Source organism: Panthera uncia (genome assembly GCF_023721935.1).
Source record: "Panthera uncia isolate 11264 chromosome C1 unlocalized genomic scaffold, Puncia_PCG_1.0 HiC_scaffold_4, whole genome shotgun sequence".
In the NCBI taxonomy this organism is placed as follows: domain Eukaryota; kingdom Metazoa; phylum Chordata; class Mammalia; order Carnivora; family Felidae; genus Panthera; species Panthera uncia.
The window spans coordinates 42,928,607-42,951,488 of record NW_026057585.1 but is presented as its reverse complement, the minus strand read 5'-3'; the positions used below and the strand labels follow the sequence as shown (position 1 = coordinate 42,951,488).

Here is a 22,882-nt window from a genome sequence, read left to right as displayed (position 1 = left end):
GAAACTGAATTGGTTATGAAGAACTAGGAGATCTAGTAAAAACCCAGGTATTGCACAAAATGGACCAGTGAGAAAGAGTAATATTGTTTCAAAAGTGAGATTTATGTTTTGTCTTGTTTTTAAAGTAAAAAAATAGAAAACTTGCCTTCAGAAATTGGAAACTTTTGTTATGATTAACATTAGAAAGGAATTTGATAAAACATTCTCCCTTGTTTGCTTCAGCTAGTCAGTCACTGTCTCTAGTAGCCAAGTAGCCTTGAAAAACCTACCACTCGCTGAAGACTTTCTGTGTGCACCCCTTTGGGAAGTAAAGTGATTTGCCAGTAGGTACTGTGGCAAAAACAATTCTAACTGCACTGTTTGGCTACTTAGAACTCAGCCTTCCAAAAGCCCATTTCCTAAGAAATTTTAAAACACGGCTTCTGATAAAATCATTCGTCCAACTCATCCATCATAATTATACTTTTACTAAGCAGAATCTTCATGCATCCCAATAAAATGCTGTATAACAATGACAACTTGTCCTAAATCATATAGTAGGAAATTTCCCAATTCCTTACAAATTGTCTCTAGGAAAAAAGGGAGGGAAAACTTCCTTTATGAATTTTAATCTTCTTACTAAGCCTACTAGGATTAATGTAAAAGTGATTTTGTCACTAGCTAGACCCCAAAACCTGGCCTTTACTGCTCACATGTTTGTATCCACCAACACTTGTCCCACATTTCCCTTAAGCTCTACTTATCTCTTAACTCAGACAAAGGACCTTATGGGCATAGCATCCTGTGATGGCAAACAAAACTACCCCTCAAGCAATAATGACTTTCTGAGGAAGAGCTCTGCTGGTCCAGACCACCCAGACCAGTTTGAGCTAATCCCACAACTCACTCCTGCACAAATGGACCACGGGGTGACTTCTGGAATGACCAACAATAACCTTTACCTAATTATAGTACTAAAATCTCTGCCCAGCATGGAGCACAAGCCTCATTTATGTAACATATAATATACATATAGGCATGTTTCTTTAAGGTACATGTGTGACCGTATGCCCACTTCTACATACAATGACAAGGCTTCCCTATTAAATATTCATCCTGACCCTAAATAAAAGGAACACTTTCACTCTTGCCCAGGGAGTCACAACTTTGGAAGTTATTCCTGCGATTTCCTTATTTGGTACAAATCAAGTTTCCTTTGTGTGACAACTCACTTGGTGTAGTTTCTATCTGTGACTCACCAAGGAGCAAACTCACGTTGGTTTGGTTACAATTCCTAAGTTCCAGCTTAGACAATAAAACCAGACAAAGGAAGGGGCCATACTCACTCATTGGGGGTGCCCTTCTGGCCACAAAAGTGGCCCTTGCTGTCTGTAGGGTAGGCCACTCTCCTGGGGTCGCCATGTACCCAGGCTGCAGGAACAAGAAAAGACAAAAACTCTATCAGCAATAGCCGACTAAAGGCAGTCTGATTTGAGAAATTAGAATGCATCACTGCAACACATTAACCTCTCCCCTCAGTCACAGGAGATTATTGATTTTCTTCAAAGAGTAATTTCTTAATGAAAAGTAAAATAAAATATGGATGAATCAGTCAGAAAACACATTTCTCTTAATCTCTCAGGATTCATCTGGGTTGTAGCCAAAACCTGAGGTAATGCATTTAGAAAATGACATTTATTAGAATGTGAGTTAGAGGGCACACTACAAATGCTTGGTTGGCTGAAAGACACTTTTTCTAAGGCTTAAAACTGGATGACTTCATAGGAGAGCTAATAAATTTCCAGCCAATATTATGATGTCATCCTTTTGGGTTATACATAAGTGAAAACCATTAAAAATTTCAAAGGATTGAAACTGTAATGTCTAATTCACATTAACTGGTTCTTTCTGACTTCATGTGACATTCTAAAGGCAAATATTAACAACTTTAGTGCAATATATAATAAAGATTTGCTGTACATTTTGTCTGTTAATCTCAAAGCTTACTACAAATACCAAGTATTCTCAAACTTCACAAAAACAAAAACTTGATTCTGTTTTCCCGGAAGATGCTGGGCTCTACCTCATATAGACTCATCACGCTTATTTTCCAAGAATTAGAAACTTGACTGACAGCTAGACTACAGAATGACAGAAAGTAACATGTGTTATCTAACTGAAGGTTTCTAAACTTTTTTAGTTTGAAAAATCCCTAAAAACTCTAGAAAATGCATTGGTCATGTAGTACTACTTGCCTCTGCATACAGAAAACAGATCTCTTTGTCCGTTGCTTCCTTTAACATGTGCCCAGCTATATCCTCACCCACATTTATCGGATTTGACAGTTCATGTAATAATTCAGTCACCCTTATGTACATGGCCTGTGTGACTTGAGAAGATACAAAAAAATCAATTCTGAATGAGGATCATATAATATGGAAGAGAAATTTTTCACAATTTTTCTCATCCACGTCTTTCCTTTTAGTATCTAAGTACCCAGAAAAGTCTCCTGTGTCTCATTCTTTCTTCAATGTCATGAAGGCCAAATAGGCTTCATCTTCTAATAGTCTTACAAAATCTGACTACATTCAGGCAGTCCTCTGCTGCCTTATTTTCTTGTCTTTATTTCCCAGAAGAAAGTAGATTATAAATAAAGAATTTAAATGTCATCTAAGCATTCAGTGGACAATGTCTCTGGATACTATTTAATTATATTGTTTTTATATATTATTTTTGTCACATTTTGGCTAAAACTAAGAGGTTCAATTTTACCTATCTTCTGTAATGTATTTTTAAATTTTTCCCTGAAATATTTTATCCCTTTTCCATACAAATATTAATTCAGAAATGGCACCTGAAGGAGTATTTAGATTAGCTAGGTTGGCTACTTAATATATTTATGGCCCTGAGTAAGTTGCTTGTTTTAGTCTTGGATTTCTAATTTGTTACTGTAAAAATGGGTATAATAATGCCAAACCCCATAAGAATGTTGGTAATATGAAAGAAGATAATATAATAGAAAGCCCAACTGCTTGGCATGAAGTATGGACTTGGTAATGTTAGTTCCTGTCTTATTTAGGTTTCCCCAAAACCAAACCCTGAGACAAGGACTTTGCTACAGTTAGGTTAATTTGGGAGATAATTCTAGGAAGCTTATGTGGGAGTGAGGGAAGGAAGAAAGCCAAAAAAGGGAATATTAACAAGTGGGATACTGTTGGGAGCCATGGTGACTCCATCCTACTGGGGACCTTCTGAGGAACCATATAGAACATGCTTGTTGGTGGGCGTGATGACATAGTCTACCATAGCCGCAAGCAAACTCTGAAGAACCGAGGGAATGTGGGGTAGGACATCAGCAGAATCTGCTATGATTTCCTTTCCCTTTTTCATAAATCAATTAACCAAAGAATTTGCTAAATGGCCATTGTGTGTGCTGTATGAGAAGTCAATTTATGTCAGATTTCTTAAGAAACGCATGAAAAGGAGACGATAAAATTTGCAAGAGCCATAGAGAAGAGATGGGACCTGGGAAAGACTGAAAAATGACTAGGACTCGGACAGGTGGCCAGGAGCAGGGAAGAAATTACAGACTGAGGAAACAATAGAATAAGAGCTTTGGTGTATTAATTGCTCACAATGTATCAGGTACTATGCTAAAAGTATTACATCCATTGTCTCATTTGAGTCCCACAATAGTTCTATGAGGTTGATATCATTTTCACCTTAACTCTATAGATAACTGTAGCTCAGAATTTTATTTACTTCTCAAGGTCACACAGTTTTTCAGTGGCATAAGCAAGGGTTTGAATTTAGGTATGTTGCTGTCTAAGGCTCAAGCTTTAACCACTGAGCTATCAAAGCTATAATGCTACCCATTAAAGGATAAATTAGGAATGAGCCTGTTAACAGTGGGAAACAATACGGATGTCAGCAACATGAGGATCAGCAGTATGTTGGACACATATGGTAGGAAAGGAGATGACACCAGTAATTTTGGAGCCTTTGTCATTTGGAAAGAAAAAGCTTTGTACTTGGCAGAAGAGGGAGAGTATCTGGTTGAGAGTCATCGGATGCCTGGGAACAAAGGAGAAGGGGGCGGGGGAGATCTAATTATCAAGGGAAGAATTCTTTCTTGATTCTGTAGTTTTGAATTCTAGCAGGTGGCTGTGTTTACTGAGTTGCTGCTACACCTCTCCAGGCAGACTCTGGCACAGAAGTTGTGCTGCAGATCATCTGTGTTTGAGCTGTAACATCAAATCTGTGACCTAGAAGCTTCAAGAGCCAGTTCAACCAAGTCCCCACAGTCAAGGATATCTAGTTTTCTCTTTAATTTTTTAAAATTTATTTTGAGAAAGAGAGAGCATGCACATGCACAGGGGAAGGGCAGAGAGAGGGGGAGAGAGAGAATCTCAAGCAGGCTCCTCACTGTCAGCACAGAGCCTGATGCAGGGCTCAGTCTCACAAACCTGGAGATCATGACCTGAGCCAAACAACTGAGCCACCCAGGCACCCCTAGTTTTCTTTATCTTCTCTATCAGTTCCTGTCTTCCCACACCTGCACTGGAAGAACTTGACTGGGGAAAAAAAAGAGGAGAACAAGGAGATGTGCAACAGCAGCATTTTGTCTGTTAATAAATTAAGGGATTTCTCACATTTTACTCCTTTTTTTGGAATTTCTCTATTCATGGCAATTTTAGGAATGTGCTGTACAATATGGTAGCCATTAGGCACTCATGTCCACTGAGCATGTAAATGTGGCTTACCTGAATTGAGACACATAATAAGTGTAAAATCCACACCAGATTTTAAAGACAGTATGTAGAAAAAAAGTATAAAAATTTCAATAATTTTTATATTGAGAATATCTGAAATGATAATAGTCATTCTTAAATATATTATTAAAATTAATTTCACTTGTCTCTTTTTAGTCTCTTAAATATGGCTACTGGAAAATTTATAGATGACTCACACTTTGTTTTTCCCAGACAGATCTGTTCTAGATTATTTCTCCACAGTTGTCAAGGGCTTTTCATATAAGGTGATTAATAGTGCCATAACATCACATATTTTTGTCAGTCCTTTTCTAACCCCATTATGCCCAATGCATCTTTTTTTATAACTAATAATTTGCCACATTCCTTTTACAATCTTGAAATAATACAGGTAACAATACTTACCCATATATAGACTTTCTTTTAAAATATCAATAACATGGGGCACCTGGGTGGGTCAGTTGGTTGAGCACCCAACTTCAGTTCAGGTCATGGTCTCATGATTTGTAAGTTCGAGCCCCGCATGGGTCTCTCTGCTGTCAGCGCAGAGCTCATTTTGGATCCTTCCCTCTCTCTCTGTCCCTGTCCTGCTCATGCTCTCTCTCAAAAATAAATAAAATAAAATATCCATAACATGTCCTAATGTAATGTAAATGAGAAATAAAAAGAAAACTTATAAATAGTGTGCATATCAACGTGCAAATGCTCACAAGTGACTAAATCAAAAGACAGTGAATTAAGTCAGTACATGCACCTATAAATAGGCTCATTGAATGTAACAGCTATAACTACGAGAAGATGCAGGTGTATCGTGTAGGAGACTTAAATAATACAAGTGTGCTGTCAGTGATAGACTTCTCCTAAATGAACAAATTATAGTCTATTTTAACAAAAAAGTACACTATTTCTTCAAATTCCCTTGGTATTTACTGAAACTATGCAAAAATAACATTTGTTACTTAAAAATGAGTTGTCATCTCCATGAGAGGGACATGGGAAAGTCCGGCAAGAAATGGGACATTTCCTGGTTGTGTAGGACTATCCTAGATATTACAAGACATCTACCTTTCCCAGATCCCATCCACTAAATGCCAGGAGTACTCCCCTTAAACACTGTGACAATCAAAAAAAAAAGATTCCCTAGGCAGTCCTACTGCTTTGATTGAGATCCATTTCTTTGACTGAGATCCATTGATTTGCATGTTCATTCACACTCTTATAATTTGAGATATATATACACATATATACGTGTATATATACACATATATACGCGTGTATATACACGTATATACGCGTATATACATACACACATATATATGTGTGTATATATATATATATATATATATATGTATACACACACACACACACACACACACACATATCCCAGATTATCTTTTTTTGCTTCCAGATTTTATGGGGGGATATGCTATCATGGAGTTCTTTCTTTTTTTTTTTTTTAATTTTTTTTTAACGTTTTATTTATTTTTGAGACCAAGAGAGACAGAGCATGAACAGGGGAGGGTCAGAGAGAGGGAGACACAGAATCTGAAACAGGCTCCAGGCTCTGAGGTGTCAGCACAGAGCCCGACACGGGGCTCAAACTCACTGAACGCGAGATCATGACCTGAGCCGAAGTCGGATGCTCAACCGACTGAGCCACCCAGGCGCCCCAGTTCTTTCTTATAATTTACTCCCATTTACTTTTATTCAGCTGATCACTATCTATGGTGACTTTCAAATATGTCCATAAATTATTTCACGTTTTTCCGTGGAGTCTGGACTAGACTTGCTTCTAATGAATACAACGTGGCAGAAATTACATTTGGGTGACTTCCAAGAGTAGGTCATAAAAGGCATTGCAGCTTACTCTTTGCTCTCCTTTAGATCACTAGCTTTAGGGCTTGAGGTACTCGGAAAGTCCTATAGAAAAGCCCACATAGTTGTCAACAGTCACTAAGAACTGAAGCTTCCTGCCAACATTAATGTAAGTGAGCCATCTTGAAGGCAGATTCTCCACTTTAGTCAAATCTTCAGCTGAATGCAGCCTTGGTTTAAAATTGACTACAGCCTCATGAAGCCATGAACTCAAAGCCAGAGCCACCTGGTTAAGCTGTTCCCAACTTCTGACCACAGAAATTGACATGTGAAACATTCCTTGCTTTATGTTGTCAATTTTCAGGGTAATTTGGTATGTAGCAATAGAGAACTAATTACCACATAGCTTTTAGAAATATTTTATATACTTGAAGGATTCAGTTAAATTATCTTTATGTTCTCCAATATAAATATTTATAATAATTAAATCCTCTTTTCTATTTGATTTATTTTGCTATGTTATTTAACTCACAGCTACAATTGCTAGGATTTTAGTAATTTTTGTTTCTTCACTACATGATTTAATACATGGAGTCCTCAAATTGATTTAGATATTCCCTAGGACCTAACTAATTATACACTATCTAATATCTATTAACTTTAATTCTTGGTGCACCTGGCTCAGTTGGTTAAGCATCTGACTTAGGCTCAGGTCATGATCTCATGGTCCAGGAGTCCAAGCCCCCATGTCAGGCTCTGTGCCAACAGCTCAGAGCCTGGAGCCTGCTTTGGATTCTGTGTGTGTGTCTCTCTCTCTGCCCTTCTACCTCTCGTGCTCTATTTCTCTCAAAAATAAACATTAAAAAAATAATTTTAATTCCTAAAGTCAATATGAAAAGCTTTAAAATGCCAATCTAGAATATGGTGAAACTCCCACTCATTCATTCATTCATACTGAATTTTCAATCATATTTCCATCCATTTAGTCATTCATTCATTGGGCCTTACTTGTGATAGGCACACAAAGACTCTGAAGATATAGAAGTGAACACATTCATATTTAGTAGAATACTATTGTATAATTAACACAATCTCCCTAAGGAAACTATGTTTCACCCTGATTGGCCAGTGCAGAGAGAGGATGGCTTCTGGAGAATGGTAATGAATTATCTCTAGCTTAACCAAGTTATGACCTCAATTTTAACTGCTCTTCAAAAGTTGTAGTCTTTCTACTAGAACAAATTAAAGTGGCCTCTGCCACCTTGGATGCAACAGTTGATCTGACAAAAGTTCTCTCCCTTTGCCAATAAGTAGAAAACACCAAGGGAATTTGCTTTCACCTGGCAGAAATAGTACTGCATCCTCACTATCTTTCTTCAAGGTCATAGGACTTCCTAGCTCTTTGCCACAATTTAGTTTGCAGGGTTTTGATAATATCTTTACTCCACAGGATACCATGCAGAATCCTTACATTGATGGCATCCTGAAGAAAAGATCTGGAGAATACTGGAAAGCATGTAATCTCAATGCCTTAGAAAGTCTTATGTATTCTGGGGCACCTGGGTGGCTTGGTCGGTTAAGCATCCGACTTCAGCTCAGGTCATGATCTCATGGTCCATGAGTTTGAGCCCCGTGTTGGGCTCTGTGCTGACAGCTCAGAGCCTGGAGTCTGCTTCAGATTCTGTGTCTCCCTCTCTCTCTGCCCCTCCCCTGCTCATGCTCTGTCTCTCTCTCTGTCAAAAATAAATAAACATTAAAAAAATTAAAAAAAAAAAAGAAAGTCTTATGTATGCTAATGTATGGGAAATAAATCGCATGGAAATGCAAGAGTCTTCTAATAGAGACCTTAGGAGTCCAGTAGACCTATCTCTTTCAAAGTGAAAGATAAGTTGCTGCACCTTGCATTCTCTATTAAGAAAGAGGCACAACTCTAATCACCTGCCAGATATGAGTACAGCCAAGAGAATAAATTTTTTTCAGATAATCCAGGCTATTGTGCAAATCTATATGCATAATGGACTCAATGGTGCTTAAACTATCTGTCAGAACAGGATGCTGTATGGGGCCTGTGACAAATGCCTTTTTAAGAATCACAAGTGGAGTTTCCCAGGGTTTTGGAGAAAACCCATGTTGTTTCAGCAAATAACAGTTCTTTTGAGAAGTTGCTCCTGGACTCTGAATGATCATTTAATGACATAAGAAGCCCATTATAAACTGGATGTTATCTGATCCATCAAGCCTAAAATTAGCTGTGCCCAGAAGCGCTCCATTATTGAGTAGAAGAGGTATAGTCATATAGTGCTTGAGAAGATCATGAAGGCACAAGAAACTTACATACGAAGATTGCTCACAATAATAGTGTGTTGACTCCTGAGGCACTGTCTTAACAAGTCCCCATGACTCATGAAAAGGGCCCTATGATAGTTGACTGGGAAAGATAAAATTAAACCATATTTATAGATGGCTAAGGAGGATCTGTTGGCACTGATCAAGGGAAATTTTCCTCGTTATCTACTTTAGCTGAAAGAAGAGATGAGCTGAATCATTAATCTATTTATGAACAGAAGCCAACAACTTCATCACGTTATCATGAACTGTAAATTAAGAACATTAGACAATCAGTGTCAAGGAAGTTTGAGAAATAACTAGAAGGACTGACCTCAAAATGGACCTAGAATATGAAGATATTGATGTTCCATGCGGTTGCTTAGTCAAGACCCTTGTGTAGAGGTATCTTTCAATAATCAAAGGTTAAAGCACTCATTCCATGATTTTGTGAAAAAGTAATCATGACAACAGGGATGAAGATTATGTGGGGATTAGGATAACATGGAGTTTCATTCAGAAAGGCTGACTTGGATCCTAACAGTGCTTATGTGACAAATTTGCTAGCAGTGAATGACCAACCCTGAACCAGCCAGCCTTATGGAACAGTTGAATACCCTATGGAAAATCCAGTTAAAGCACTACTTAGGAAGCAATACCTGTCAAGGTTAGGTTGTTATTTTTTTAGAATACAGCAGGATTCTAGTAGGAAATACAGGTTACACTCACACAGGATAATTGTAAAGGGTTGAGCAAATATTTACAAAGTTATAGGTAGAGTAATGGGAAACCAGACTTGGTACAGAACCCAGAGGATGGCAACAATTGGGAGTCACTTCCACCTCTATGCCTGAAGGGACAAAGAAGGAAAAGGTTACCCAAACTCAGAAAGAGAAGCCAAATGAAAAAAGCAAAACTGATAAGAATTAAAGCCTTAGGGAGAGAGGTATAGCTACCCTGAAGTGACCCACCAGCAAGAGAGCCAAAAGAATACATTTCACAAACCCCTTTTCCTTCCCTCCAATCTACTGTTGATACCTCTCACTAGCAAAACCATATAGGAAGCCACAGGACAAGAGAGCCTGTTGATGTAATCCGCATGATTTATATACGAGTCTCTTACGGAACAGAGGAGGGTGAAGAGCAGGTAGAGAAGGAGCCCAGAGGGGAAAAGGAAAAATACTCAGCCTATATTCTCAGTAACTGACAAGACTACCCAAGATTAGAACTGTAGATATATTCAACAAGACGTTTAGGACTTTATTAAGAACAAAAGAGTAAACAGAATAACCAGAGATAAAAGATTTCAGATTCTCTTTTGTCAGAAGTTACTGCCACAAGGGACGGCAAAAGAAAAGAGCAGAAAGACACACATTCTATATTTCAGAGTCGGAAATGGGAGGGGTGAGAGTAAAAGGTAAAAGAGGGAAAATATATTTTAAAGAAAGATTAAATAGGCACACACACACACACACACACACACAACAACAACAACAACAACAGCAACAGCAACAGCAACAACAAACCCAAGGAAGTGAAAGAAAATGGAAAAACAGCCAAATAGCCAAGAAACTAAATTAGTTTTTCACAGCATCTTTGTTGTATTCTTTATTAGCAAAACCGACTCTAAGCTGCGTACCTTAACATACTTTTTCTAGTTATTCTAGATGTTTGCCTATCACTATTCATGATCTGTTTAAGGTTTTGATTCACATTAGAAGATGTATCTTTCTGCTTTTTTAAGGTAAAGAAGTAGTTAGAAATAATGAGGACAGAAATTTATTTGTTCTTTTCTTCATTCATTCCACAAATATTTTTCAGTACTTACTATGTGTCAGCACTATGCTAGACCCTGGTTGTATAAAGGTTCTTGCTAGAGGAGCCTAGAGTCTATCGGGGGAAAGAGATCTTAATGAATAAATTGTAAACATGAAATTTCAATTCTGACAAGTACTGCAAAGAAGCAATAAATGGCACAAAGCCAGGGATTCATAGAAGCAAATGACCAAATGAGAGAGGTCGGGGATGATGTCCCTGGAGAGGTAATGCAGGAGCTGAGACCTGAAAAATGAATGGAGGCACAAAGAGGCTTCCATTAGATGGATACATGGAAAAAGGCCCTGTGTGGGGCAGGGCATGGTGGGTACTAGAAAGGAAAAGGAAAACACTGTGGTGCATACACAGGCTGTCTCATGGTTTCACATGTGGATGGACAGGCAGTATCTTAGGTTATTTTCTATAATGAACTACAGAGAGATGGTTTTAGCATAATAAGGTTGTCAGAGTCAGCATACAACCCACAGCAGAGGCGCTATTCTCTTCCTATTCAAATTTTCCTTGAAAAAGTCAAGGTCACCATATATTCAGTATCACTCATCTTGGTGTTTGCTTAATTGTAGTTCCATAATTGGCAACATACCCTTACTTCGTATGAAGGAAGATCTCTCATCATTCCTGAAAATTGACATAATTTATTACATCTGAAAATGCTACATGGAATATTCACTAATATCTAGTAGCAAATATACCTTTTTTTCATGGGAAATCGTTTGAGGTCTTCTTGGCCAAAGCAAAACAAAACAAAGAATAAGATACTGCCTGACATTTTATTTACTCTATAGGACAAGCACTAACTAAAGGAAAAAAACCAAATCTATGTATCGATTACCATAAAGAACATGCTCCTCTTTTTAGTGTGTACTTAATACGCTAATTTTGCAAACAACCACTGAATGTAAACAATGACACTGCCGCAGAGTAAACACATACTCAGGCTCACGTGGTTAAGATGAAACTGTTAGAGTATTCATTGTTTTTGCTTGCAAAAGAATATCCACTTCCCACTGACTCTTTTGACACTTGCTGTTTTAAGCCCAGTGTGTGAAATTAACAGGGGAAGAGAAGGAGAGAAAAGCATTAGGAGGATATCATGGGGTTCTGCTCTGACCTCCTCTTAGTAATCTCTATTACTTACAAAGAATCCTCATCACCCTCTTCATTAAATAAAAGTCAATATTGTATGGTGGTTAAGAGCACAGGCTCTAAAACTAAATTGTCTGGGTTATTTTGGTGAATAAAACCAAATGACAAAGTGATATAGCAATCGATATAAATCTAGATCAATCATCCCCTAATTTTCTCACTGTCTTAGAAATAACTTCAAAAGACCACTTTTAGCTAAGCAGATACATTTGTGTGTGGGGGAGGGGTGGGGGTGGGGTTGGTGTATATAAGAGAAACAGAGGAGAAATTATTTGTAAAATACTACTTGAGTAATTCATAGCAGATAAGCAAAGGTTGGTAAAAGATGGGTGAAAATTTTACTCAAGAAAATTATCTTTCACTCCTATCAAGGAAATGTATGTTACTGAAGTACCAGGAGCAAGCATTATTATCTAGTATTAGCTCTCAATTTCAACATTTGCAAAGCATGTTCCTGTTGTGCTCTAGGGCTGAGTCAGAAGTTGCAGCCATTAAAAAGCCCTCTGTCAAGGAGAAAATGTGATTAGACCAACTGCTTGCACTGACACTTAAAAATTAACTGCAAATCTGTTTGGGGCAGCTAAGACATTCCCTAAACACTTGCTGGTTGGGAATGTTGGCTTTCAAATCATTATTTTGTATCCCTTAAAGGTACATTTTAACTGTTTTAATATGTGAGAAACAGGCCTGCCAAATTGTGCTTATGGCTTTTTAACACAAGCAATTTACAAATGCAATGAAGCAGATAATAGGACACATGATACCGAATTTGAAAATCTGTGTTGATGACACTTCTGCTGTAGAAACATTTTTGGAAGCAGCCCTGTATCCAGTTGCCTGGATAAGAAAAATGTTGTTTATCATTTCACAGGTGGCCTCTTCCACCCAATGGTGAGTTTAGGGTCATGTCCTTGAACACAAATCAGTCTCTCTCATGCTAACCATATTCCATTTGCAAAGATCTGGAATGCATGCATTCAGCAAAATAAAACAAACAGAAATAAATCTCACTCAATGCTAAAAAAAATCTATTCAAGTAACAGTCAAAACTAAGTCTTTCCTTTCGTAAGATAAAGAATTCCAAAAAAAAAGGAAGTATAGGTATATAGTTTATTTAATAAATGTTTATATATTTGTAAAGAAAGAAAAAGGACATTTAATACTGGTTCTGGTTGACACAACAGATTTTTCATTGATAAAAGCTTACTTGACTTCTGGGGAAAGGATGGGAAGGACCCTAAGCTCACTTCTTTCCATGGATACAACCAGATAACATCCACATAAGTGTAAAAACCCAGAAAACTACCGAAAGACTGGGAGAGCAGACTCTCCATAGCTAAATGTAGTGAAGAGGCCACATGGAAAATATAGGAAGGGCAGAAACACAGTGGGGAGCTAAATGGACCCACACGACTGCCCATGGGAGGGATGCATGCCATGCGCACAGGGAAGAAAGAGAAACAGAACCTTACACTCCAGGCAGGAGGCCTGCACTTTGAATATGAATACCCATAATATTTAGCTTTGAAAACCATAGGGGCCTAATTTCATAAGGTCTTAATATCATGGGGCTTAACATCTGGAACTTCAAAATCAGCTGCTTGGCTCTAGGAGGGCCAAAGGATGATAAACCAGAGTCCCCACCCTTAAAGAAACAGTATAACAAATAGCAACTCTGAGATACAATATAGAAGTAGTTTTTTTTTTTTTTAAGATTTTTATTTTTAAGTAATCTCTACACCCAACGTGGGATTCAAACTCACAACCACAAGGTCAAGAGTTGCATGCTCTATTGACTGAGCCAGCCAAGCGTCCCTAGAAGCAGCACTTTTTAAAAATGCCTGGGGTACAGGGGATGGAGATGTATTTACTAATATTAGAGCCTGTGCTGGAGGGGCAGGGATCTTTGGGAGACTTCTCTAAGAACAAAAGAGCCGGCAGGTGACATGTCCCTCCTCCACTCCCAGCCTAAATACACAGGCACCTGCAGGAACTAGTGCAGCCTGAACACTTTCCACCTAGTGTGCTAACAGTATGCCTGCCCCTGTGGGCTTTTGCATATCTGTCCCATCCATTAACAGCTTCAGCAGAAATTCCCCCAGGCAGCTGAAGGTCCACTCCTGAAGCGGACCAGTGAGGACACTGCTGGTACCCACACACTCTGCCCCCACGTTCACCTGTAGACCTGTGCTCTCCAGTATTCCCGTCAGCAGAGAACACCCAAAGCAGTGACCTTCAACAAAGAGATAGAAAACATAAAAAAAGAACAAATCAGAGATGAAGAAACAATAACTAAAACTAAAAATATACTAGATGTAATAAATAGTAGACTAGAGGAAGCAGAGAAACAAACCAGCGACCTGGAGGACAGAGTAATGGAAAGCAATTGAGCCAAATAGGAAAGAGAAAAAATAATACAAAATGAAAATAGACTTAGGGAACTCAGGAATACCATCAAGCATAATAACATTCACACTATATGGGTCCCAGAAAGAAGAGAAAGAGAGAAGGGGGAAGAAAACTTATCTGAGGAAATAACAGCTGAAAACTTCCCAAATCTGGAGAAGGAAACAGAAATCTAGATCCAGAAGGCACAGAAAAGTTCCAATAAAAATCAACCAAGGGAGGTCCACACAAGGACATATAGTAATTAAAATGACAAAAAGTAATGATAAAGAGAGAATTTTAGAAGTAGCAAGAGAAAAGAAAACAATTACATGCAAGGGAAACTTTATAAGGCAATGAGCCAATTATTTTTCGCAGAAACTTTGCAGCCCGGAAAGGGATGGTAGGATATATTCAAAGTGCTGAAAGAAGAAACGGGAACCCTCTTGCACTGTTGGTGGGAATGCAAACTGGTGCAGCCGCTCTGGAAAACAGTGTGGAGGTTCCTCAAAAAATTAAAAATAGATCTACCCTATGACCCAGCAATAGCACTGCTAGGAATTTACCCAAGGGATACAGGAGTGCTGAGGTATAGGGGCACTTGTACCCCAATGTTTATAGCAGCACTCTCAGCAATAGCCAAATTATGGAAAGAGCCTAAATGTCCATCAACTGACGAATGGATAAAGAAGATGTGGTTTATATATACAATGGGATACTACTTGGCAATGAGAAAGAATGAAATCTGGCCATTTGTAGCAATGTGGATGGAACTGGAGAGTGTTATGCTAAGTGAAATATGTCAGGCAGAGAAATACAGATACCATATGTTTTCACTCATATGTGGATCCTGAGAAACTTAACAGAAGACCGGGGGGAGGGGAAAGGGGGAAGAAAAAAAAAGTTACAGAGAGGGAGGTAGGCAAACCATAAGAGACTCTTAAATACAGAGAACAAACTGAGGGTTGATGGGGCTGGGGGAAAGGGGAAAGTGGGTGATGGGCATTGAGGAGGGCACCTGTTGGGATGAGCACTGGGTGTTGTATGGAAACCAATTTGACAATAAATTATTAAAAAACAAAACAAAACCAATGTACTGAAAGAAAAAGACCTGTAGCCAACAATGCTCTATCTAGCAAGGCTATCATTCAGAATAGAAGGAGAGAGAAAAAATTTCCCAAACAAAAGTTAAAGGAATTTACCACTAAACCACCCCTACAAGAAATGTTAAAGGGGACTCTTTGAGTAGAAAGGAAAGACCATAAGCAGGAATAAAAAATGTAGGAAGCACAAAAGCAGTAAAATTAAGTACATCTATAAAAATCAATCAAGGGATTCACAAAATAAGAGAATGTAAGGTATGACACCATATGCCTAAAATGTGGAGGCAGAGGAGTAAAGAATTGACTCAAACTTAAGCAACCATCAGTTTAATATAGACTGCTATATGCATAAGATAAACCTAATATGGCAATCACAAATAAAAACCTGTAATAGATAAGCAAAAAATAAATACATAAGAAGGAATCCAAGTATATGACTAAAGAAAGCCAATAAACCATGATAGAGAGTAAGGGAAGAAAGGAACAGAGAATAACTACAAAAGCAACCATAAAACAAGTAGCAAAATGGCAATAAGTACATACATATCAACTATTACCTTGAATGTAAATGGACTAAATGCTCTAATCAAAACACATAGGGTAACAGAATGGATAAAAAAAGCAAGATCCATTTATATGCTACCTACAATTCCCAGACCTAAAGACCCATACAGATTAAAAGTGAAGGGATGAGAAGTATTTAATATACAAATGGAAAAAAAAAACCATTAATGAAAGAAACTGAAGATGATACAAACAAATGTAAAGATATTTCATGCTCATGGATTGGAAGAATATTGTAAAAATGTCTGTACTACCCTAAACAATTACAGATTTGATGCAATCCCTATGAAACTACCAACAGCATTTTTTACAGAACTAGAACAATCCTGAAATTTGTATGGAACCACAAAAGATCCTAAATAGCCAATGCATTCTTGAAAAAGAAGAAAACTGGAGGTATCACAATCCCAGATTTCAATATATACTACTACATAAAAAAAACTATAGCGTCAAAACAGTGTGGGACTGGAACGAAAATAAACAGATCAATGAAACAGAATACAACACCCAGAAATAAACCCATGATTATGTGGTCAGTCTTTGACAAAGGATGCAAGAATATGCAATGGGAAATGACAGTCTCTTCAATAAATGGTGTTGGGAAAACTGGACAGCCACATGCAAAAAAAAAAAAAATGAAACTGGACCACTTTCTTACACAATACACAAAAAAGAAACTCAAAATGGCTTAAGGAGCTAAATGTGAGACTTGAAACTGTAAAAATCCTGGAAGGGAGCATAAGCAGTAATTTGACTATTGATTATAGCAACATTTTTCTAGGTATGTCTCCTAAGGGAAATAAAAGCAAAACTAGAAATGCCTAGGTGGCTCAGTTGGTTGAGTGTCCAACTCTTGATTTCAGCTCAGTTTATGATCCCAGGGTTGTGGGATTGAGTCCCACATTGGGCTCCATGCTGAACGTGGAGTCTGCTTAAGATTCTCTCTCTTTGTCTCTTTCTGCCCCTCTCCCCTGCTCATGCTCTCTCAAAAAATTTTTTAAAAAGCAAAAATAAACTATTGGGACAACATCAAAATAAAAAGTTTCTGCACAGCAAAGAAAACAATCAACAAAACTACCTACTGAAGGGCAACCTACTGAATGAGAAAAGGTATTTGCAAATGACATATCCAATAAAGTGTTAGTATCCAAAATATATAAAGATCTTATACAACTCAATATCCAAAACAACAAACAATCCAATTTAAAAATGTGCAGAAGACATAAACAGATATCTCTCCAAAAAAGATACATAGTAGACCAGCAGACATAGGAGAGAATGTTCAACATCGTTAATCATCAGGAAAATGAAAATCAAAACCACAATGAAATATCACTTCACACCTGTAAGAATGGCAAAAATCAAAAACACAAGAAACACCAAGTTTTTTTAGCTAGGATGTAGAGAGACAGGAACTCTCATGCGCTGTTGATGGAAATGCAAACTGGTGTGGCCACTGCGGAAAACAATATGCAGGTTATGGAGGTTACTCAAAATATTAAAAATAGAACTACCATATGACCCAGTAATTCCACTACTGGGTATTTACCCAAAGAATATAAAAACACTAATTTGAAAAGATATATGCTTCTCTATGTTTATTGCAACATTATTTACAATAACTTAAGATATGGAAGCAGCCCAAGTGTCCATTGATAGATGAATGGATAAAGAAGTGATATATATACACACAACAGAATATTACTCAGCCTTAAAAAAGAATGAAATCTTGCAATTTGTAATAACATAGGTATAGATAGTATGCTGCTAACTGAAATAAGTGAAAGACAAAATATCTTATGATTTCACCCACATGTGGGGGAAAAAAAGCCCACACCAACAAAAAACAGACAAACCAAGAAACAGACTCAACTATAGAGAACAAACTGATGGTTATGGGTGGAGGGTGGGGATTGGTGAAATAGGGGAAGGGCATTAAGCATAAACTGATCAGGATGAGTGCTGAGTAATGTATCAAATTGTCAAATTACTATATTGTACACCTGAAACTAATATAACACTGTATGTTAACTATGCTGGAATTAAAATTTTTTAAAGAAAAACTTTTAATTTTTATTTATTTATTTTTAAAGTTTATTTATTTTTGAGAGAGAGAAAGTGTGAATGGGGGGAGGGTGGAGAGAGAGAGGGAGAGAAAGAGAATCCCAAGCAAGCTCCACACTGTCAGCAGGGAGCCCGATGCAGGGCTCGAATCCATGAACCTTAAGATCATGACCTGAGCTGAAGTCAGATGCTTAACTGACTGATCCACCCAGGCACCCCAAAAGAAAACTTTTTTCAAAAAGAAAAGCTTACTAGAACAACTTTAAAAATAAAGGAGGTGAGTCTGGGTGGCTCAACTGGTTAAGCACCTGACTCTTGGTTTCGGCTCAAGTCATGATCTCACAGGTTTTTGTTCAAGCCCTGTGTCAGGCTGGCAGTGCAGAGCCTGCCTGAGATTCTCTCTCTCTCCCCCTCCTTTATGTTCTCTCTCAAAATAAACAAACTTAAAAAAAATAAAATATGGGAACTAGAATGCTTTATATTTCTTACTTTTTTATTGGAAGAAATGGTTTTCCTGTGCTAAAACAATGTTTCCAAGCTGTGATCAGATAGGCATGCTCATTTTCGTTCCCAAGTAGACTAAAAACATAGTGGGACATCCTATCAGAGCCACTGCCCATCACCAGTTTCCCCTTACCATGAACATTAGGATCCTACCACCAAGCTCACAAACTATAACAGGACACCTGGGGAGGCATAACTTATTTAATTATACTTATTTATTAGTAAGATGAACTGTTCATTGCTTCCGTGTATAGACAGAATCAAAGTCACCTTGGAATTATTTTTGTTCCTCAAAAGGTCAGTTGAGTGACCTCTCAGTTAAGAAAACATGGTTTCTCCCTTTTTTTTTTTTTATACTCCTTGGTTTGGGGAGGATCAATTTTCTTTATAAGAAAGAAGAATTCAAACTTTTCTCCCTGAGATTTTAATTTAGGATGGAAACGACTGACCCTGAATTAGGTCTTAGGGCCAAAAGGAATTTAAATACTACAAAAGGGAACCTGCCTTGAAGGCAGAGACTGAGCTGGTACTTAGGCATCATAAGGGCCTAAAAGAGTAGGGGCTGCATTCAGACACTAGTCATGCTTTGAGGAGAAATGACTGATCACTACCTAAAGACTTAAAAGCTATATTTTGGGGAGTATTTGGCTGGCTCACTCAGAGGAACATGTGACTCTTGATCTTGGGGTCATGAGTTCGAGCCCCATGTTGGGTGTAGAGATTACTTAAATTTTTGTTTTTAGAGAGAGCACAAGTGGGGGGAGGGGCAGAGAGAGGGGAACAGAGGATCCGAAGAAGGCTCTCCGCTGACAGCAGCAAGCCCAATGTGGGGCTCAGAGTCACAAACCATGAGATCACGACCTGAGCTAAAGCCAGACACTCAACTGACTGAGCCACCAAGGTACCCCATTAAATAACATTAAAAAAAAGCTCTATTTTTGGATCCTAGTGTAGGAAACCCTACAATAGTAGAAGGATCCAGATGAGTAACTGACTAAGAAATGATACCAAATAGCACCAACCAAAATGTCAGAGCTCCAGTAGACTATAAGGTTTCTCTCTCCACCTAGAAACTGGAAGTAAGACTTCACCTTCCTGGGCATTTTGGGGCAGTTCAAGTCAGGGAAGGGAATGATATGCTGGACTTCCTGAAGCAATGAATAGAAAAGTACACATGTGGCTGTATTATTACCCCCATATACTTTAATACCAGAAATGATGGAGTCAAGTTTGACCACATTTAGATATTAACTTAGCTATTTTGTTTATTTTCTACCTCATCCTATGAAGGATTTAAGACTGAATTATGAAGAATTTAAGCCTCCTCCTCTCTGTACTTGGTACTTTCAGTCCTACTGAGAGGTCCAGTGGACTCATGATGACCTTCCTTTAATCTTTTGCAATGATCTATACATCACCTGCATGTCAAGGCCCTTAACTAGTCTTATTTGGCTTAGTTCATTTCTCTATTAAAGAAGCAATCCTAAGCTTTACCAGATTCAAGGGAAAGAGACACAGGCACATACCTCTTGGCAGAAAGAGGGGCAAAGAAGTCACAGCCATGTATTAAAACTACTATAGTCCAGCCTCTGGCCACACACTGTTTACATTCCCTCCACAATCAAATACGTTTATACTCTCCCAAGGTCCTCAGAAGCCTCATCCAATTAAAGAATCAGGCTCAGGCTCAGGGTCTGGATCTCATCACCTAAGTAAGGCCCAGGTGTGGATGATGTTCTTCAGAGCTGGTGGTTCTCCTAAGCACAATCTTTAGCTAGATCACTGAATTCATTAGGTACATTTCTTGCCTCCCACATTACCATCTGCAGCAGCAGGAGCAGCAATGCTGCCAAACTTTCAACACTATGTCACAAGGTGCCCTTCTCTCCTGTTTCTAATTGCATTTTTCTCACTTTCCTTCGAACTCTGACAGTTTCCTCAAAATCCATTGGGTTTCTGAACATGCCCTGGTTTGAAAACCAATGCCCATGTGTTAGGTTTTGTTAAGTAGCATCCCTCTTCCAGGTACAAAATTTTGTTCTGCTTATCTGTTTTTACACCCCTAAACCCACTAGCTTAATACAACCATTTTATTTTGCTCATGATTTCAGCAGTTAGAAATCTGGGGAAGGCTCAGCTGGGGCTCTTGAGATCTTTTATGCAGTCACATGTTGCCGGGGGCTTCAATCATCTGAAAACCTTATGAAGCTGATGTCAAACACTATTTCTGGGAGCTCAGCTGAGCCTGCTGATCAAGTTCCCTACACAGGGCTTCTCCACGTGGTTTAGGCCTCTCACAGCATGGCGAGAGTTCTCGGCTTGTTTACATTATTTTACTTTCTTGTTAATTTCCTAGCATCTCAACTAACAGGGATAATTATCCCTAAGACAGAAAAACAAAAACAAACACAAACTTTGGACCCTAACTTCAGGTGCATCCCACGTAAACACAACGAACTAACACACTTAACTGGAAATACATTTGAAAAGAAAAGAAATATGACAAATTCCATGATTTGGATCATACGTGGAATTTAAGAAAACAAAAAGGAAAAATAAAAAGACAAACCAAAAAAAACAAAAACAAAAAAACCCAAAAAACCAACAACCAGACTTTTAACTATAGACAACTGATGATTATCAGAGGGGAGGTGGGTGGAATAGGGGAAGGGGATTAAAAGTACACTTCCCTTGATAAGCACTAAGTAATGTATAGAATTGAATCACTGTATTGTACACCTGAAACTAGTATTTTAACTATACTAGAATTAATTTTTTTAAAGAGGAAATAAAAGAAAAAGAAAAATTTATTAAATGTTAAAATTCTGCTATTATTGCATAATGTTAGCACAAGGATAACAAAGGACAATTTGCATAATAAATATTCCAATTCTTTTTTCTAGCTAGTACAATAATTGAATAGCAACCATCAGTGAAGTGGGACAAAAGAGAGCTATTATCATAAACGTTAGTTTGATCTTTCAAGGAGATGTGATTACCTTCTATCCAGACTCCACTTCTGCTTTTCATTAGCAGAAAAATTTTCTGAAACAGAAAAATTTCAAGTGCCTTTGTTGCATCCAAGTGTTACCTAGCTGGCCATATTCCACATAAAGGGCAAAGAACAGGTTGTTTTTTTGTTTTTTTCCTCAGCTGAATTTGTGAGAAACATGGCTCTTTCATGGTAAAACTCCTTACGAAAAGAAATGGATGGAAGATATGCCTTAGAAGGTCCTGATCTAACAAAATGGCAAAAGATGTCAAACCACTATTAACCTTTAAAATAAAACTGCCAGTTGGTTTACCGGCAAAAACAGGTTTACCTGGGAATAGCAGAGCAAGCTACAACAAAACTGAAGAGGAACACTCCTTTAATAGGGCAAAAAAGGAAGTTGAGAGGGCTATTATAATCAAAAACTCAACTGGAGTAACCTGGGAAGTGAAGTATAGTGGCTTTTCATGTGCTGAGTTGTGACTGTCTCTCATTGGCTGGGCTGTTGCTGGGGTGAGACTTTTCTTCCTTCTGCAGGGATAGTAAAGTAGCAGCTAAAGCAGGACTGACCTTGTTGAATCACTGTATTGTAAATCTGAAACTGCTATAACACTGTATGTTAACTATACTGGAATTAAAGCTTAAAAATAAAATAAAAACACTTGTATCTTTTAAAATAAATAAGTAAAGTCCTACTGACTTGGGTGGTACCTCTCTTCCCATTGGATGTGCAATCAATGACGAGTGGCAGGCAGGAGAGCTCCTCTGTTGGCCTCCCAACTCCATCTTAAACAAGATTTCCTTGGGGCATTCAGTGGCTCAGTCGGTTAAGTGGCCAACTTGGCTCAGATCATGATCTCAATGGTTCATGAGTTCAAGCCCCACATTTGTGCTGCTAGCTCAGAGCCTAGAGCATGCTTCAGATTCTGCATCTCCCTCTCTCTGCCCCTCTCCCACTCACACTCTGTCTCTCTCAAAAATAAATCAACGTTAAAATTTTTTTAAAAATATTTCCTTTTATTGATTTTCACACTACTTATAACATATTGGTGTGACTGAGATAACATCATCTTTTCTCAGGTGAAGGTATATATTCTTTCATGCCAAAAAATTTTTCACACTCCTGGTAACCTCTGCTAATCGTTTTCTGCCGTTCTTCCTTTAAATCCAATATAAGACATAACTGAAGAGGTAAGTTTATTTTAGACTAGTTAGACTATTTGTGGTTCAGGAATGAGAAAAGTATATAAATACACACACACATATGTATACATGTATATTCAGTAAATTTTGTGAGTCATTCGTTTTAATCAGTGGCATCAGGATTAATGTGGAAGAATCACTAAATCCAGTATTGAACACAGTTTTTCACTGAGGAACATTTATCCTCCAACTTA

The 22,882-nt window shown here is 38.0% G+C and overlaps 1 protein-coding gene across 4 annotated transcripts in view; it reads right to left on the bottom strand.

Moving 5' to 3' along the window:
• Positions 1–22,882, bottom strand: part of SLC44A5 (solute carrier family 44 member 5) — a 314,929-nt gene that overhangs the window by 80,874 nt on the left and 211,173 nt on the right. For all 4 annotated transcript variants that reach the window (XM_049616997.1, XM_049616996.1, XM_049616995.1 and 1 more), the window contains one exon: positions 1,326–1,410. In XM_049616997.1, the coding sequence (XP_049472954.1) occupies positions 1,326–1,410 (85 nt within the window). The remainder of the gene's footprint in view (positions 1–1,325; positions 1,411–22,882) is intronic.